We start from the raw sequence: 18818 nt of genomic DNA on the forward strand, positions 1-18818 counted from the left end.
GTGAGTGTGTATGTGATTGTGCCCTGCGATGGACTGGCACCCTGTCCAGGGTGCACCCCGCCTTGTGCCTGATGCTCTCTGGGATAGGCTCCAGGTTCCTCGTGACCCTGAAAAGGAGTACGCGTTATAGAAGATGGATGGATGGATAATGACATGGCTTATTTTATTACCTCTCATGAAGTCCATCCTTCACACATAGTCCACGTAGCCTACTAGCTTGCTTTTGGGACGTAAGAGGAAACCAGAGAACCTGAAAGGAAACCAAGGTGGACATGAAGAGCATATGTGAAACTCATTGCACATTTGGTGCAACTGGTTGTCAACACTAGCCCATTAAAAATAATAAATGTCTCCCTGAAGTTAGTTTGGGACATACCGAGAAGATGCGAATAGCTGCTTTAAACTGGACTAACAGTACAGGGTGGCTACCACAATCTGTAAATGTTTATCTTCATGAGGACATGTTTAATTCTTTTACACCCCCTGTTTTATGTTAGTACATTTGTTTGTTTGAAAAATAAGATTTCTTTAGATGGGACTTTTAATGTCTTTAAAATAACTCGTTCTTCCTTTTCTTTTCTTTTTTTTTTTAAAAAAAAAAGAAAGAAAGAAAGAAAGAGAAAAAAGAGGGGGCGGTGTAATGGTACGGTCTGTATAAAATGGGTGTGGTCGAATCTCACATACGAGACGTTGGAGGATATCTCACACGCCGAACCGTGAGGTTGGATCCTGTAAGCCGCAGGACTCATAACGGCGCGCGCGCTAATTATTGAACTCATTTGATGCCATAATAAATAATAATAATAATAATAATAATAATAAGGTCGCTTTAATTCCTGAAATCTGTCCGGCTGGATGATTTGGCGTCTGACACTGGAGGAGAACTTATGGGTGGCTCGTGCGCTCCACCGGCGAGATAGCCAAGAATTTTGAATTATTTATATTATTATTATTATTATTATTATTAATAATAATATTTATTTTTTGGACATTTATTTACATTCGCGTGCACAGCATCCGTGCATTGCGGATTAATTTGAATAATTCATTCCGCGCAACGAAACAAGGAGAGAGAAAGAGAAGCCAGAGGAAGGAAGGACGGAAGGAAGGAAGGAAGGACAGGGGGGAGACAAACGGAGGGAAAAAAAAATCGAAACGAGCGTTTTATTTATAGCCTGATTTTTTGGGGGGGGATTTCTTTCTTCTCGCATTTTTCCCCCGGACGAAAACAAGCGCATTTTGCATCTGCGGCTTTATTAAAGAGAGAAGGCGCTACGAGCGGACTCAGTCCCCGGGGTTTGTGATCTTCAGGTCCATTTGGAGAAATGCAGTGATTTTTTTTTTCTTTCTTTCTGTGCTGCGTGTTTGCGAGGCCTGATTCACGGCCATCATGTGCGTTCGGGTTTGAACATTCCTCCTAGAAGAAGAGATCGGACTGAAGCGCTTCGTCAAGCTGTCAGCTCTGGAAGTCTTCCCGTGCTGAGGCCGACAACGCTGAACGAACAGGTACTGTAGTGTATAAAGCAGGCTGTCATGGGCCTTGTATCAGCATGAATAACATGGATGCAAAAAGGGTTATAATCTGGGGTAGAGATCGTTTCCCCTGTGATGCAGGCCTGGTTAAGTGTTTCTGTTTAAATATCATGTTGCGTGGACCGGATGTCATGTCGGCTGAATGTTGCACGATCCATTTGGATACAGCTTTGTCATTGCAATAACAGGTTGTTCTCGTCCGTCCTCACGCGACAGGCCTGTACACTGCAACTGGTCCACTGGTCACGCGCCCGTTACGTTTTAAGCATCAAATATTGTGCTTGAAGGTTACATCATTGACCTGTGTAGTCAAGTGCTGAAAGGGTGCAGTTCCAACAAGTTCAAAATGAATGGGTACTCCAGTGACTCATTTTCTGAACTGTCCTGCATGTATTCATAATTGCGCTTCGCACACACAGGATTGGGGGTTCGAGTCCCGCCTCCGCCCTGTTTGCGTGTTCTCCGCATGGTTTCCTCCGGGTACTCTGGTTTCCTCCTCCAGTCCGAATACATACATTGTAGGCTGTTCGGCGCTTCCAAATTGTCCCTAGTGTGTGTGTGTGTGTGTGTGTGTGTGTGTGTGTGTGCCATGATGGGTTGGCACTCCATCCAGGGTGTCCTCGTGTTCCCTGGGATAGGCTCCAGGCTCCCCGTGACCCTGACCCTAGGATAAGTGTGGAAAATGGGTGGATAGATCAAGTACACGAGGTGTGATTTTGCATGAATTGAGTGCAGGAAGAAAGAAAAAAGCATAAAGCCTCAGCACTTAATGCGGAGACAATGTCCGAGACGGGTTTTTCGAAGACACGACCACCTTCGTGAGCTTACAATCTTTTGCATACTAGCTGTGGTTTTGTATCGCAAGTGCCAGATGCGCCGGTACTACAGGTGGTGCTATTCAAACCTCATGACGGGTGCCACGCCTACAGGAAGACGATTGCCGCTTCTCAAAGTCATCCATCTTGGAAAGGATTGGCTTGGCCACACCTCGTTTGTAAAGGCTAACGATTACGTCGTGTGTTTGCACGACACGCCGAGCGATGCCCTGTAAGACCTCCATTTGCTCCACAGTTGTGCCATAGTGTTTGCGTAAGCCAGACGGACGTCACTTGAACGTCTATGAAGAACCCTACCAGAGAGTTTTCCCTTTAGTCACCTATTAACCTATGGGGGTGCCATTAATTAGGTCTCCTCTCATGCTCATTCTGAGACATGGGAAGCTATTGCTTGATGTACACATCTAATAATGTAACTTTTTTTTCTTTCTTTTCTCCTATTATATAAAGAGCACCGGTAATTTATGGTGGTTTTATTGCGATTAAGACCTAAATTACACTTCTATATATAATATATTTGCTACAGTGTTGGTTCAAAGAGGAAATCCAATAATAATCTCCCAAGAATCAGGGAGTAAAAAAAAATAACAGCCGATCCAGGCAACCGTTCCGTTAGTCTTCAACATCTCCGTGTCACGTGATGGAGCTTAGGCGTGACGACGTTCTCTCCAGGTCATGAGAGAACTAATCTCGGAATAACAGGGTTTAAAAATACCAACGGTAATTAATTAAAGAACGACACCTTGTGCTTTTTATCCATTTATAGTAACAAGTTCCTATCATCACGGACATTATGACGGCTGTAAATGGCCGTTCCTTCTCCACGCTCTCTCTTTCTCTTGAAGTCAATGCATCTTGTCATGTTCCCAAACATCTCCAATTACTGATGTGTTTTTTTTTTGTCTTCCTGTGTTGAATAATTATTAGGTTCTTTTTATGCCTTTGGGAATCAAGAATAATGACTGACTTTCTACGCTGTCCTTCCTTGTGTGTGTGTATATATGTATGTGATGCAGGATCGTTGGACGTGAGAATTGTAGATTATTTAACACCTGACTGGGCGCATCAGCTGAAGGCCTTCAGGAGCTGAATTTGGTGTTTTACTAGAAAAAAAAAACAAACAAACCCACAAATCTCAGTAGGCCGTCCAGGACTGGACTGTGTTGGTGTAGTGGTATAAAGTCATCGAACCTCCTGCACGACAGTTTTGTTTATGTAAACGTCCTGGGCGAGTTTGTAATCTGTTACTTCAGCGTTCAAGCCTTCGCTTGTTCCGCATGCAAAGCTCTCGACATAGTGTGCGACTCTTTTTAACGGGAAATATGCAAATCCAAGCAGAGGTCGCTCATTGGTCAGCGGCTTCGGTGAATTTGAATACACCCACATACTAATGCAAAAGAAGAAGAAGAAGGAAAAAAAAGAAGCTGATCCTATTTTAAAATTTGTGTGTGACAAATTCAGAATGCAGCTGCCTTTTGGATAAAACTTAACAACGTCCCAGAGATTTTATTACGCATACATTGCAACGCCTGGAGACAGGAGTGTACTTCTATAATGGCATGGCATGGAATCGTTATATATCCGAACACCGTGTTATAAAGTTGTCGCAACAACGACAAACAAAAAAAAAGACCGCTTTTTAAATTGGGACCAGAGAAGGAGGCGGAATCTTCAACTTCATTTCGATATACTACCAAAGGGTAAGAACCTAACAACGTGTGCTTCTCTTAACCCGATTATTTCGCATTATTTCTCATCATTTAATAATGATGCTAAGCAGACACCATTACTCAGAGCTGTAATATTCAGCCGTACACGTTATACTGTTTATTTCGTGCTAATATGAGATCTTCATTTTCGTAATTCATCTCTCTGGATCACTGCAAAATGCTGTAAATATAAATCTCATCAATGCCAATCCAATCACACGGCGTTTGATTATTTATTTATTTATTTGTATTTTTTTATTTTTAATCTTGTGTACCATTTTGCAGTAATGTTAATCTCTTTTGGGTCTTCTAAGTGGCCTCTGGAGCTGTTGGATTACACTTTTTTCCATTAGGGGAGATTAAAGTGGCCGTTGCTGCAGCTTCCTTGCTCCAGACATACAAATTGCACTTTCAAACCAATAGCGCCAGGGCCTACGCATGACACATTAAATATTAACGAGAATAATGCACTGTATTACGCATTAATAAATCCCTGGTGATGTGTTGTAGTTGGAACAATCCTTATGGTTTTTGTTTTTTTTAATGCTAGTTTCAAACAGCTCATAGATCAAAGGCTTTGATTAAATAATATGATTCAAACGCCCATTTGTTTTAAACTCGGAAAGCATTTCTAGGAACGACCGAGCCCTAGTGGAGTCGGGATTAGGAATCGGTTTCTTTATGCTGTTTTTCTTTACAGTACTGTTGTAGATCATTTTGGTCAGACGGGACGCTTTTGAAGTTAGTCATTAGTAACCGAACCGCCTTCTGTTATAATGGCACATTTGTTGCAGTGGTGTATAAATGGTAACCCTCTCTTATTTATTTATTTATTTATTTAAATCTCCTTGTGTTATCGTAGAACGAGCGTACACACTTCACAACACTTTCAGTTTCGATAAGTATTGGAGGTGCAGTGCTATAATAACTTTTTTTTTATTATTTAAAATTTTTCAAAAATCAGACGTTCATGATAATTGGTCAGAGTGCATGTAGGATGCTACACGTGCGGATATATTTTTGTATGACAGCACAGTCTGGAGTGTGTTATTCCACTTGTACGACAATGATTTGGCAACGATTAGAACGTTTGACTTATTAATGAATCGTGCATTTGAATGGTTTATAGTAAGATTTAACGTTGTGGAATATCTGTTAGTTGCATATTAATATTAAACCTATCGTCCACGTTAAGGCCGGAACTACTTTCCGAGCCGTGCTGTTCTACAGAAATAATGCACACCCGCCAGCCAATTAGATTCGAGCATTCAACCGGATATGGGGTCTTTTTTGGAGTTTATTGTATAATTTATATATATATATATATATATATATATATATATATATATATATATATATATATATATATATATATATATATATATATATATTTGCTAACACAACGAACACTACAACATGTAGGAGCATGTGTCCATGCAGCTGAAGCTGATTCATCAGTTTCATGACACAGATTTGGAATCGCGTGATCGCGTGTGCTCGGATCTGCGCTCGCGTCTGTGTAACTTTTGATAAAGAGAAGCCGGTATATTTTATTCCCTGAGGTTGTATGTTTCTTACAGTTGGCTCTGAGCAAAATGTAATCGAGGTCACTAGCCCGACTCCAGGCTTGAGTCGGAGTATTCACAAATATGTCTTTTGGTATTTGTTTGGAAGTTTCTGCGCTATGTGCACTATGCGTACACCGAACAACCTGGTAATTGGGATAAAATCCAGATTTCTCACAATCCACTGGTGGCTTTAATCTGATTTAAGATATCATAGTGTGCTGTGTTACATGACCACGTGTAAAAAAAAAAAAAAAAAAAAATCTGGTCAAACAATTGGATTAATAGAGTCCATTTGACTTTTTAATATTTATTTTGGCTCTGTGGTTTGACTTCATAGGTGGTTGTGGGAGTGACTGAGGTTCAAGGTCAAAGGTCATTTCAAGATGAGCGAGCTGGAGCAGCTTCGACAGGAGGCTGAGCAGCTGAAGAACCAGATACGAGTAAGAGAACGCTCGTAACTACTATCCGCACGATATATGATATTGATATTGTTGTTGATATTTTGGTCAATTATATCACGGTGCAGTTCTGAAGACCACCATGGGTATCGTAAGTAGTTTAAAATAGTGTCTTTTTCTTTTTTTTTTTCTTCTTCTAACCACTGAATAGAATAATCTTTAAACCTGTTTTTACAGGATGCAAGGAAAGCATGTGGAGACTCTACACTTACTCAGGTAAAAGCTCACACACAGGTTACCAGCCTGACGTTGATCATTTTCCTAGATCAGTGTATCCTGAAGTGTTTTATTCATCATCTCGCACAGCAAATTGACAATTCTATCTCCCCCCCCCCCCCTTTTTTTTTTTTACTGATGAGAAAACATGTACGTTACATCTGATTATACTTATAGTTGAACGTTCTGGAATATCTGTTGTGGAAGTTAGTTTCGTTCCTGTTATCACTTACATTACAGCAGCTATGAACATTCCTTCCTTCATCAGCCTCTCCTGTTTTGGTTAATAAGACTATGTTCCCGAGAAAGCGCAAAGCGTAAACTCCTTCATCCCGAAGACTTTCCATTGCCCCTTTTATTTATTTATTTTTTAAATCGCCTTGTTACCATAGAAACGCTAACATACTACAATGAGCGCATTTATTAATAATAAAGCCTGTCAGGACTGCTGTTGGAGAAAATAATCAACACCGTTTTGACCAGAATTGAGAATTCAACAGAGCTGTTATATAGATTATAAAGTCGTTTATACGTGTGTGTGTGTGTGTGTGTGTGTGTGTGTGTGTGTGTGTGTGTGTGTGTGTGTGTAGATAACAGCGGGACTGGACCCGGTGGGTAGGATTCAGATGCGGACAAGGCGTACTCTCAGAGGTCATTTAGCCAAAATCTACGCCATGCACTGGGGCTCTGACTCCAGGTACAATCTGTATTGCACTGTTCTAGTCGTTCTGCTGAAAGTGTAGCTTTCCACATGTTTTCACCATGAACCTTTTAGATCTGATATTTCACCCCACTGTGGGTCGATTAACAGTAGAACATGAAAATGTTGACACGGATTACGTGGAAGTGTGAAAATATATATATATATATATATATATATATATATATATATATATATATATATATATATATATATATATATATATAGAAATGCATGCCTTTTAGATGACAGTTTTTTTTGGGTTTGTTTATTTATTTATTTTTTTACCAAGCATGCATCATTTTAAAGAGATCACTGAATGTCTTCCTTTAGTTGGACAGGATTGTAATGTTGCCTTCATCCACTAGAGGATGCTGTTTATAATCACTTTATTATGATAAACATCCATTTTAACCAAAAATTCATTAATTAAATAATAATAATAAAAAGTTATTTTTCTCACCCCCTCTTCCTCCTGATCACTTTCCTCTCAGGCTCCTGGTCAGTGCTTCACAAGATGGCAAACTGATCATCTGGGACAGTTACACCACTAACAAGGTACATCACAGTGATATGCTCGGCGTAATGGCGAATGATCTGAAATAACCACGCCGTTAACCCGCCCTGCCACACCCTAACTGTGCCTAGTGTGCCGAAAACGAATTGCTCTCTCTCTCTATCTATCTATCATCATGCTGGATGTTTGAGTAGTGTTTATAGTATTCTATTCAGGCTATCTAAAAGTGCTCTGATTGGACAGATCCACGCCATCCCGCTGCGCTCGTCATGGGTGATGACGTGCGCTTACGCTCCGTCTGGAAACTTTGTCGCCTGCGGCGGTCTGGACAACATCTGCTCCATCTACAGCCTGAAGACCCGCGAGGGCAATGTGCGAGTCAGCCGAGAGCTCCCTGGACACACGGGTATACACACACACACACACACACACAAACACACGCACGAGCGAGCGCAGCTGGATGTTAAAGGCTGTTAACTGGCTGTCGAGCCACTGTAGAAGATTTATACAGCATTTCATATTTACCATTTAGAAATTCAGCTTCCTGTAAACATCAGCACTTGACGACAATTTGGACAACCTTTCAGTATTTATTTTATTTAAAGTTTTTTTTTGCAACTTAGCAACCAGTAGTTAATGCAGAGGGAAGCATGACTTGATGTCGATTGGTTATGATCTTGATGGCTGAGGCTTTTAAAAAAAAAACAACTTGTTTTACATAAACGTGTTGACATTTGATATTCGCACTATTTGAGTCTCGGTGTGTCACGGTGTGTGCTTCCTGCTTGTGCTCTTCCTCAGGTTACCTTTCCTGCTGTCGCTTCATCGATGACAATCAGATCATCACGAGTTCAGGAGACACCGCCTGGTACGTTTAACCCTCTCCTGGATGTGAAATCTCGGGAACATCTCCCCACGGCAACTAGCAAATTGAAGTACAAGTGTTAAACCTTTCCGTTGAGTAACGGTTACGTTGTCGACTTAATTGAACGGCGTGCTGCAGCAAATAAGCTCCAAAATGGGTTCCTTAGGTAACGGCCTGCTCGTGCGTTTGCATTTGTTTGTGACTCCACTGACAAAACCCGACTCCGGAAGTTGGTGGCAGTGTGGGGGAAGCGTTTGCTGCTTAGTGCATCTGGGAATTACTGTACCGCGATACTGGTGGAGCGATGGAGCAGCGTTTGGGAGATTCCCGGGTTCGAATCCCGACATTGCCACGGCCTTCCACAGCCTGGAGTAAAACTGGTAGCGCATTCTGGGTGCTCTTCCCTGCAGAGGGCGCTTTCCTCCGAATGTGTTCCGCTGCCCTGGGATGCTGCGGCAGTTTGAAAGAGGTTGGCTTCATGTGTCTTGGAGGAAGTACGTGTTTGCTCCATCGTCCCCAGTTGGTAGTTGATATCCGTTATCAGTTAGTCATTGGGTGGGAATTGGCAAGACCTCAACAACAACAAAAAAAAAGGGCGGGGAGTTGGGGGGTGATGATCACTGTGGAATAAATCGCATTTCACGAAGGTGACTATCGGTGTCTGACTTTACAGAAGATAATCACTGCAGGTCATCATTAAGGTAATTTGTAGTGAGCACTAATAATGTAAGTGAATTCTTTGTGTGTGTGTGTGTGTGTGTGTGTGTGTGTGTGTGTCAGTGCTCTGTGGGACATCGAGACAGGCCAGCAGACCACGCTCTTCTCAGGTCACAGCGGAGACGTGATGAGCTTGTCTTTGTCTCCGGATTCGCGCACGTTCATTTCAGGCGCGTGCGACGCCTCGATCAAACTGTGGGACGTCAGAGACAGCATGTGCAGACAGACGTTTACGGGCCACGAGTCCGACATCAACGCCGTGTGTGTGAGTACACCTTGCTCGTGCGCGCCCACGTGAACTTCGTGGCAGAATCTGAAATAGTTACATGGCAGACAAACGAATTCGCTCGTTCATGCACTTTTCGTGTCGTCAGTTCTTCCCCAGCGGCAGTGCGTTTGCCACGGGCTCAGACGATGCCACGTGCCGCCTGTTTGACCTGCGCGCCGATCAGGAGCTCGGCCTTTACTCGCACGACAACATCATCTGCGGCATCACGTCGGTGGCGTTCTCGCGCTCGGGCCGCCTGCTCCTCGCCGGCTACGATGACTTCAACTGCAACATCTGGGACGCCATGAAAGGAGACCGTGCAGGTACGATCCTTACCAAAATTCTCCATCAAAGACAATTTACAAATCCTTAGTATTCCTCGTAGGTATTTATAAAATAAAGAAGTTAATCCGAGTGTTACTGCTGTAATCGGAGTCGGTGATGTAAATCCAGTTAAGACAATATTAATGCAGAGAAAGTTATGTGCACTGTAAGGCTTAAAACGATGATGTACAGTCATGTCCATAAGTATTTGGACAGCGACACACTTAAGGCTCAAAAGTAATTGGACAAGTGACTGATAAGTACTTTCATGGCCATGTGTGGCCTGTTCCATCGCTATTTCATGACAGATTAAGGCGTTAAAAGGTCTGGAGCTGATTCCAAGTGCTGAATTTAGTAGCTATTCATGGGAGCTCTCAATACGTGGTCCAAAGTAGTGCTGATGCAAGTGACGAAGGCTGTCATTAGGCTGAAAAACAAGCCCAAAACGGACCCAGTAGGAAGAGAGAGCAAAAACTTTGAGTGGCCAAATCAATAATTTGATACGTTCTTAAAAAGAAGGAATTGTTGGCGAGCTCAGCAACACCATGAGGTCTGGAAGACCACAGAAGACGACTGGATGGACAAGTGGACGATCGCAGAATTCTTTCCTCAGTCAAGAAAAACCCCCTTCACAACATCTAGCCAAGTCAGAACACTCTGGAGGAGGTAGGTGTATCATTAGTCTACGATCAAGAGACGCCTTCACAAATGTAAATACAGACAGTTTACCTCAAAATGCAAACCATTTGGTACATGGTCTGCACTTATATAGTGCTTTTATCCAAAGTGGGAACACTGAAGAACAGACTGCCCAGTTCTGATACAAGATTAATTTGTACCAGAATGACGGGTAGAGAAGAGTGTGGAAGAGTAAAGGAAAGGCTCATGATCCGAAGCATAGCGGGTGATCTGTCAGACATGTGGAGGCAGTGTTATGGCATGGGCATGTATGTCTGCCAATGGAACTGGGTCACTGGTGTTTATTGATGTGACTGCTGATCGAAGTAACAATGAGTTCGGACGTATACAGAGCTCAGATTCAGTCAGATGCTTCAAAACTGGAAGGGACGGCGCTTCACGCTACAGACGGATAATGATCCAAAACTTCCCCAGACCTTCTTAAGGCAAAGAAATGGAATGTTCTTAAATGTCTGATGACCTCAAGCGAATCAAGCGCGCTTTTCACTTCCTGAAGACCAAACTGTTGGTAGAAAGACCCACAAACGAGCAGCAACTGACGGCGGCTGCAGTAAAGACCTGCCAAAGCATCTCCAAAGAGGAAACTCAGCATTTCATGATGTCCATGGGTTCCACATCTCCGGCAGTCATTAACTGCAAAGGATTTGCTTCCGAGTATTAAAAATAATGAGGATATTTGATTGTTAGTTTGTCCAGTTTACTTTCGAGCACGTGAAAACAGATGGACTCTGGTCTACATCTTGTTGCTTCATTTTGTGGTGTACAGAGGCCAAATTATGAAAACTGTCACTGTCCAAATACTTGTGGACCCGACTGTAGGAATTCCACCTCGACGAGGATCGAAATAAACCTAACGGGAATCTAGTTTAATTTAAGAACGTGGCTTCTACCCTCATTCTTCAGCAGCTTATAAAACAGCACTTGATCCAGCGCATTCTGTCGTGTAAATAACGTGTCCATTTTGTTAATATGCTGCTAATTGTGAGCAGTTTACTGAAGCCATCGTTATCTTGAATAGATTTGATCATGCTTTTAATTCCTCGAATTAATGATATAACGGCAGTGGGGTTTTTTTTTTGTTGTTTGTTTTTCTCGAAGCATGTTCGTGATGCTTTTAGAGAGAGACAAATCATGTTTTCATTACACACACACACACACACACACACACACACACACACACACACACAAACAATATGACCTGTTCCTTTCCTACAGGAGTCCTGGCCGGCCACGACAATCGCGTGAGCTGTCTCGGCGTGACTGATGATGGCATGGCCGCGAGCACTGGCTCCTGGGACAGCTTCCTCAAGATCTGGAACTGACCTCTCTCCCTCTCTCTCTCTCTCTATCACACACACACACACACACACACACACACACGACACACTGTATGCCTGTTTTACTGTATATATATATATACACAATACACACAAACATACACATGCACAAATTCTGACGCATATTGTACATAATATATTATGCCAACTAGGTATCTTGAGTTGTTTACTATGGTAATTGCTTTGTATACATAACCGCACCTGAATCTGTACACCAGTAACTGGAGGCAGGTCACAGGTTTGACCCACTGAAGCTAAACACGAATGTTCTTTCTTTCTTTCTTTCTCTCTATCTCTCTCACTCACACACACACACCCTCACACACACTCTGTACATGTTTGCAGAGGACTTAAAACACGACGTAGAATTTACACTCCGACTCTTAAGTGACTCAAAAACACACTCGGAGCGAAAAGTGGAAGGAGATTTTGCTCGAATTGCGAGTCCAACAACTTGAGATTGTATTTGTTTATTTTCAACACGCTCACTGCTAGTCTCGGGCTCTGAGAAGACGAGAGATTATCTTTTAGGACTGTTTTTGCTTTTGATATTTGAGCGTCTGAAACGGACGCGCACCGATAATTGGTAATACGGTACACCACGGTATTAAGAACTCGGTATCGCTCTTGTACGCCCTTTAGGGAGGCTGAATGGTTCCATTTGACTCGCTAGATAACGGTACAGGCATCGTAGCCTTTAGCAGTTGTCAGCTAGATACATAGCAAACCCCTTTTTATTTATTTATTTTTTTTTAAAAAAAGGTCGTTTTTTCAAACAATTGCAAAAATAAAAATAGCAAATGGAGCTGCACATGGCAATCAAAGGGGTCCAAGCACCATAAGGTTATCAGGAGAAACTATAGCACATCTGTTAGGTAATGATAACCCACGTCTTTGATTGGACAACCGAACTGTTGTGTGTATGCTTGTCAATTATCTGGCATGTTGTTTTTGTTTGTTCGTTTTCCCCCCATCCTTAGAAGCCCTCTCCTGCATGCAACATTACAACTGGATTGCACAAGCGATTTCTGAGAACGTTTCATATTTTCATGCCACGTGTGTATGTGGTGCTTGGGCCCCTTAAAGTCACCTGGCTAAAATGTTGTCCAGAGAGAACAGGTACAGAAAATGATATATTAAACATATTTATCGTAATTCGTGTTAAAGGGTTTGGCAATTATGATGTGATTATTAAAGACCGAGAAATACAAGCATGCGGTAAGAACATGATTTTTCCATCACGCCAGATTGTTTTAGACGACTGAAACTTCGCACTTAATTTTAAAATAGACACCTGTGGCATACAGTAGAAATAAATATGATGTTTTTGTTTGAATGTTTTGTTTATATTCTGATTTTTCTATGCTTTATTTTATTCATGTTTTCCCTGCGTGCCTCAGATAACACTGTAAGGACAATAAATAAAAGTTGAAGAAGTGTAAAAAAAAAAATTGTTTGTAAAAATGTGCAAGATTACGGTGCCTTAATGTTTGGGGCTGTGATGTTTGCGTCGCACCCTCGGGGGTCGGAATCCCGCCTCCACCCTGTTTGCGTGTTTCGCCGGGTACTCCGGTTTCCTCCCCCAGTCCAAAGAGATGTGTTGTAGGCTAACTGGTGGTAGTGTATGAATGTGCGATTGTGCCCTGCAATGGGCAGGGCGCCCCGTCCAGGTTGTGCCCAGAGTCCCGGGGGATATCTCCCCCCCCCCCCCAAGTGACCCTGTGTAGGATAAGTGGTTCAGAAGATGGATAGTTTGCCCTACAAAAAAAAAAATAAATAAATCAAGCGAGAGAAAAAAAGAAACCACACCAAGTTTTTTTTTTTTTAAACTGATATCAAGATATATATATTTTGTTTAATTTTCAAACAATCCTGTATTTAAGACATTACAGATGTATGATTTCATCCCGAACACTGTAAAACTCGAAAACCATCAGGTCATTTAAAATCATCTCAAAATCTGCTCTTGAACGTAAACACACACAAAGAAATAAAAATAAAAAAAGTCAGTGTGTCAAATATCTACTTTTTTTTTTAATTATTATTATTTAAACTAAAACGTTTAGGTTAGGAGGGTAACAATGGGGGAAAAAAACAAAAGCCAAAAAAAAAAAGACACGAACAATTATTAACCCATCACAGAGGATATCAACTTTATAGACTTTCTATTGACCTTTGACCTCTCCTGGTTACACAATCAGAATCAACCAAAGACGTGCCAAAAAAATTATTTTTTTAAATTTACAAAATCAACCAGGGGTATGTTAGTATTACTAGAGGATCATAAAGAGAAATCTCTAATTAGCATAACGCTAACCGCATGTAAAGAAGACCAACGTGCCTGAAAAAACAGCAGTTAAAGGCCTTAAACAAGAGATACACACCCATAAACACACACACACACACACACGCACTCACGACATGCTACCTGAAACAGGACCGGGTTCATGCGCATCACATGACCCACACCGACGGCTAAAGATTCCTGATGTGTATATATATATATAGCAATCGATTCATCATTGTGGTGAACGAATGGGGGAATCTGGATTGAGGAACAGATTTTACCATCTGTCTGTGGAAGGTTTTAAAGTCTTGATTCAGTGAGTGATTTAATTAAGCGGAACACCCAACGCTTTTGACTACACCAAAGTACAAATTTGGATACAAGCCTGAGAATTCAACAGTGTGAGTTTATCTTACGAAAGAAGGTTTGTAGAGCAATTTAAAAACTACACCTGGCGGTCGCGTTCGTCGTTTGGCCGAGCAGCACACGCAGTTCACCATACGATGCTGTATAAATAGACCTCATCGTGGGTGCCATAAAACAAACACGGGACCATCCTGTAAACCTGCACATACCTACACGTCTGTGCGGCGTTGGGGGAAAACCACACGTAGCCCGCTAAACCGACATCCGAGCGTCCGGAAAACTACACGTCTATACGACGCTGTAGAACTTTGTATGGCGTCACCGGGACGCTACAACCTCGTGCGAAATCTCGTGTAGGGAGTTCACAAGCACGTAGCCTTTCTCTATGTTGTCGAGGTCGTAAGAACCCGGTAAGCCTTTGTACGTCGCTGGTGTCTTCGTAACACCGTACGACAAAGCTAGAATTCTGGTGAGTCTCATAGCGGGTGGGGGAAACGGTGACGGACTTCAAAAACATGAATATGACGTGTGTATTTTTGTTGCTTTCTAACTAATTTGATGCATACTGGTCCATACTGGCAAAAAGAAGAAAAAAAAAGAAAGAAAGAAGAAAACCCATACACCTCCCCCCGCCCCTTAACTCTAATCCTCCTCCTCCTCCTCCTCATTTTCTCTCTTCGAGCATCATGAACAGTACATACTTGGTTTAAAAATAGCTCTCCTATTCACACATACACATGCCCACGCTCGCTCTTTTATAAAGCTCACTGCTCATAGAGAGAGCGCGCGAGAGAGAGAGAGAGAGAGCGAGCGTGAGAGGCACCGGTCTAATCCCCTCACTGAATTACAGCCGAATGTACAGCTAAAGCAGAAATATACATTGTGCTTGAAATGTTATTAGGCCGGTTACGGTGTTGCACAGAAATCCGATCAAGCCAAGGTTACATTCATTCAATCATCGCAACATACTCCTCGATATATCTATGTAATAAAATAACGCTAGAACGATATATTAAATTTGGATTCCGTCGCACACGGCCACCCCGTACACCTCCATATAAACTCTCTTAGTATCTTAAACCATTTAGATTAACTTCTCATTAAAAGGATTTGGAGATATATATATATACATAGATATATATAGATATAATTGATTTGAAAATAAGTTTCACCATCGGTTAAGACAGCGGGAAAATATTACTACATCTGATAACATTTGGTAAGAAATTTGAACGAAAGCGATTGAGACGAGACTTTGGAGCTTGTGTGTGTGGGATGACGGGGGATTCGCTACATCACGATGCATGGAAGCGAATCCTCACCATGGCAACCCAAACCTCTACAGCCAGGGGTCGGGAACTTAAAGCTCACAAATATATGAGAGAGAGAAAGAGAAAGAGAGAGAGAGAGAGAGAGAGAGAGAGAGAGAGAGAGACAGAGACAGAGAGACAGAGAGGTTCAATGATTGCATACAGATACAGGATGATGATAAAACTAGGTGAGAGCCATTTCATTTTTCAATCTTCATTTGGTCGTCGAGTCGGACGAAAGAAATCTTTTTATTGGAATTGGATAACGACGGTGAGAAAGAAAGAAAGACGAGGAACATTGTTTCTCGTGGTGTGGTGTGTGTGCAAAACTTCGAGCTCATTTAAAAAAAATAACGACACTACGGACAATGTAAAGCAGAGCTTATTTACTCTGAGCTGCTCCCTGTATCTTCTCACACTGATCACTATGCCATGATATTGAAAAGTCTAAAAAAAAAAAAAAATAAATAATTTTCTTAATTTAAACAGTCTGTATCAAATGTAATTTTCTCTTCGAATCTCAAATTACTGTGGGTAATCAGACTTTACCAGCCGAAGGATCCCCCGCCAACAATGCGCTCCCAACCTGGTGTGTGATGCTTTAATTCTGGGGAAAGGAACTTTCCAAATGCAATGGCTTTCGGGCCTGAACTTATCGTCAGTTTAAGTGCACTTTCTTGACATGAGATACATCTCTGATTGCACTGGCTTCACTATTTCTTTTTTCTACTTCTTCCCTGAACTATTTATGCAATTGGAGTGTGTGTGTGGGGGCAATATTAATCAAAAGAATGAAATCAAATTAAAAAAAATATATATTACATTACAGCATCCTTTGCTAAGACACACGCACACCCCGGCTCCAAGGCACTGCTATAACGGTAAACATGGCAGTTCAAATGGGGTAACGTTAATAAGCTACGTGGAAACTGGACGAGTGTGTACGAGGATGAAACAAAAAAAGGGTCCACAGGGTAATGAGTGCACGAATAACAGAACATTTAAAGAGTAGGATATTTGTCTACAAGTTTGGGGGGGTGGAAATCAAAGTCCTACAAAATGTAATCGATCAGCCAAGTCATGCTCGGTTTCCAATGTTTGCTGCATTAGACGAGCTAACATCGCCAACAACTGATCCGTCCGAACAGGATTTCGCAGTTTTGGGGGTTTTATTTTTAGTGATTGATTTCACGGCAGGTTTTTTGTGCTTTCTTTTAAAAAACCGAAAACTACTTGAATCGGCGAAATCACAATCGTATCAAATTGTTCTGTACGGCCTTTCGTGGTGACGTCTGTTGGTAAACGAGACCTTTTCGCTGTACTCACGTTCGACGCACGTGAATCGAACAGCGCTTTGACCGAACGCGCGCCGTGACGACGCGTCTCGGCCCAAATCTGCGGTAATTTTGAACCACTCTGTTCGACACCTCCAATACTGCGCAGTTTGTTTGATCGTGCGTTCGTCTCTGCGGTCACGAAACCCTGGAGCGACTGAATAATGACTATACTGCACTTTCCAGAAATACCCATTTGCTGCAAATCAATAATTATCAATAAACGACACTGTTTCATTTCCATACGGATGACGTTGTAAAATCCTATTTTTCTTCACCTTAACCGCATTTTTAATCTGAATTCTTCCAAGATGGCTGCTCTCACAACGTTCCAGTGTTCAGCTACGTGGAGTTTTGTTCAGACGCTAAACCTACTTGACCGATCAGCTACATTCTGTACAATTCACTTCACCATGAAACGTTTCCTAAAGACACACCAGGATGTTTCGAAAGCTACTCGCTCATTTAATACTGTTTTCAGTTATTTCATAAATATATATAACTAATTGTGTCTTCGTCGCTCAGCCGTTAGTAAAAACGAGATAAAAGTGCTTTAATATGCATGTTACAATCGTGATTCTCTCATATTCAACTATCAAACGTTTTATATAGGCATCTTTCTGGTATTAATGATTAATTATACACTTTCTGGGACAAACAAAAGCTATACAGAACCCTCGCTTACGGATACTGTAGATCTACTGCTGCTGTAATCATAAAGACTGTCCCGTGCTCATCCCAGGACTCTTAATAATAATAATAATAATAATAATAATAATAATAATAATAATCTCACTATCGTTTGTCACCCAGAAGAGAACGGGTCTCTCAAAGTTTCTTCCTCCCCACTCTCGCCTCTAGTTTGCTCATCGGGGATCTAAATCTACATCCGGATTTCTGTACATTATGACAATGTCTACTGTTAAAAGCGCTATACAAATAGAACGGAATCGTATATATATATATATACCCTAAAGATTTGTAAACAAAAAGGTTTCGGATCCACAGTAGGCTATGCTAGCGCAAAGGGAAAGGGGGAAAAGAAGAAGAAGAAGAAGAAGAAGAAGAAGGAGGAGGAGGAGGAGTTGTGATTGTTGTGGTGATTTGCTAGTATTGCAGAGCTGCAGGCAACACACCGCACGCTTGCGGCTTGAAGAGAAGAGCCTGCTCGAGCTCGCCAGTCACACCGCTATTGCTTTGGACCACACTGTGTATAGGTTATAGTACAGTCTCACACTCGTACACGCACGCAAATCCAAGCCAAAGTCACGGTTTAAAAACTAAAAAAAAAACAAAACAAAAAAAAAAACGTCTCGCTAACTAATAAAAGTGAAATAATAATAATAATAAAAAAAGGAGTCCAAATTTTTTTTTTTCCACCAAAGAAAATGATGATTCACTGCTCATATCCCATGCACTCCAAATCGAAGAGTTTTTATACATGTATATATTTTCAAATAAGGCTGTATGTCACACCAGGGAGCCATTTTTGGCAGCAGAAATGCATCTAATATTTGTGAGCGCCATCAAACAATAAGCCTGTTCGTGCTGAAAAGGAAGCAGCCGTCCTAAACAAAACATGAAAAACGAAAGCCTGGGGTTTTTTTTTTTTTTTTTTTTAAAAAAATCAAGTGAGTGCTGGAAAAACATGATTAACAAAGCATGTTCTGTCTCGAGCGAAAGCTGTTCACTCGTCCCAGCGTGCTTCCTGCACGTGATAAAATCTTGTTCCGTGTGAACAGACATTTAGGCGCCTAAATGAGCACAATTTTTT

At 41.6% G+C, this 18818-nt stretch overlaps 1 protein-coding gene across 2 annotated transcripts; it reads left to right on the forward strand.

Moving 5' to 3' along the window:
* Nucleotides 1-614: 614 nt before the first annotated feature.
* gnb2 (guanine nucleotide binding protein (G protein), beta polypeptide 2) lies at nucleotides 615-15082 on the forward strand. Of its 2 annotated transcripts, none has more exons than XM_053617866.1 (10): nucleotides 615-1506; nucleotides 5984-6086; nucleotides 6282-6320; nucleotides 6911-7017; nucleotides 7515-7578; nucleotides 7781-7943; nucleotides 8339-8405; nucleotides 9183-9384; nucleotides 9494-9710; nucleotides 11626-15082. In XM_053617866.1, exons 2-10 carry the CDS (start codon nucleotides 6030-6032, stop codon nucleotides 11730-11732), a joined length of 1023 nt encoding a protein of 340 aa, XP_053473841.1. In that variant the 5' UTR covers nucleotides 615-1506; nucleotides 5984-6029; the 3' UTR covers nucleotides 11733-15082. The 2 variants fall into 2 exon arrangements, with proteins under 2 accessions (XP_053473841.1, XP_053473842.1); XM_053617867.1 differs by lacking the exon at nucleotides 615-1506 and adding an exon at nucleotides 3663-4069.
* Nucleotides 15083-18818: the final 3736 nt, after the last annotated feature.

The sequence above is a fragment of the Ictalurus furcatus genome, chromosome 28, assembly GCF_023375685.1.
Source record: "Ictalurus furcatus strain D&B chromosome 28, Billie_1.0, whole genome shotgun sequence".
Taxonomy (NCBI): domain Eukaryota; kingdom Metazoa; phylum Chordata; class Actinopteri; order Siluriformes; family Ictaluridae; genus Ictalurus; species Ictalurus furcatus.

Bases quoted from the DNA above. Each gene is read 5' to 3' on its own strand.
- gnb2 (XM_053617866.1), top strand. From the start codon at position 6,030: ATGAGCGAGCTGGAGCAGCTTCGACAGGAGGCTGAGCAGCTGAAGAAC. The intron at 7,579-7,780 runs GTACATCACAGT...CTGATTGGACAG, and splicing joins ACAGTTACACCACTAACAAG to ATCCACGCCATCCCGCTGCG. The intron at 9,385-9,493 runs GTGAGTACACCT...TCGTGTCGTCAG, and splicing joins CCGACATCAACGCCGTGTGT to TTCTTCCCCAGCGGCAGTGC.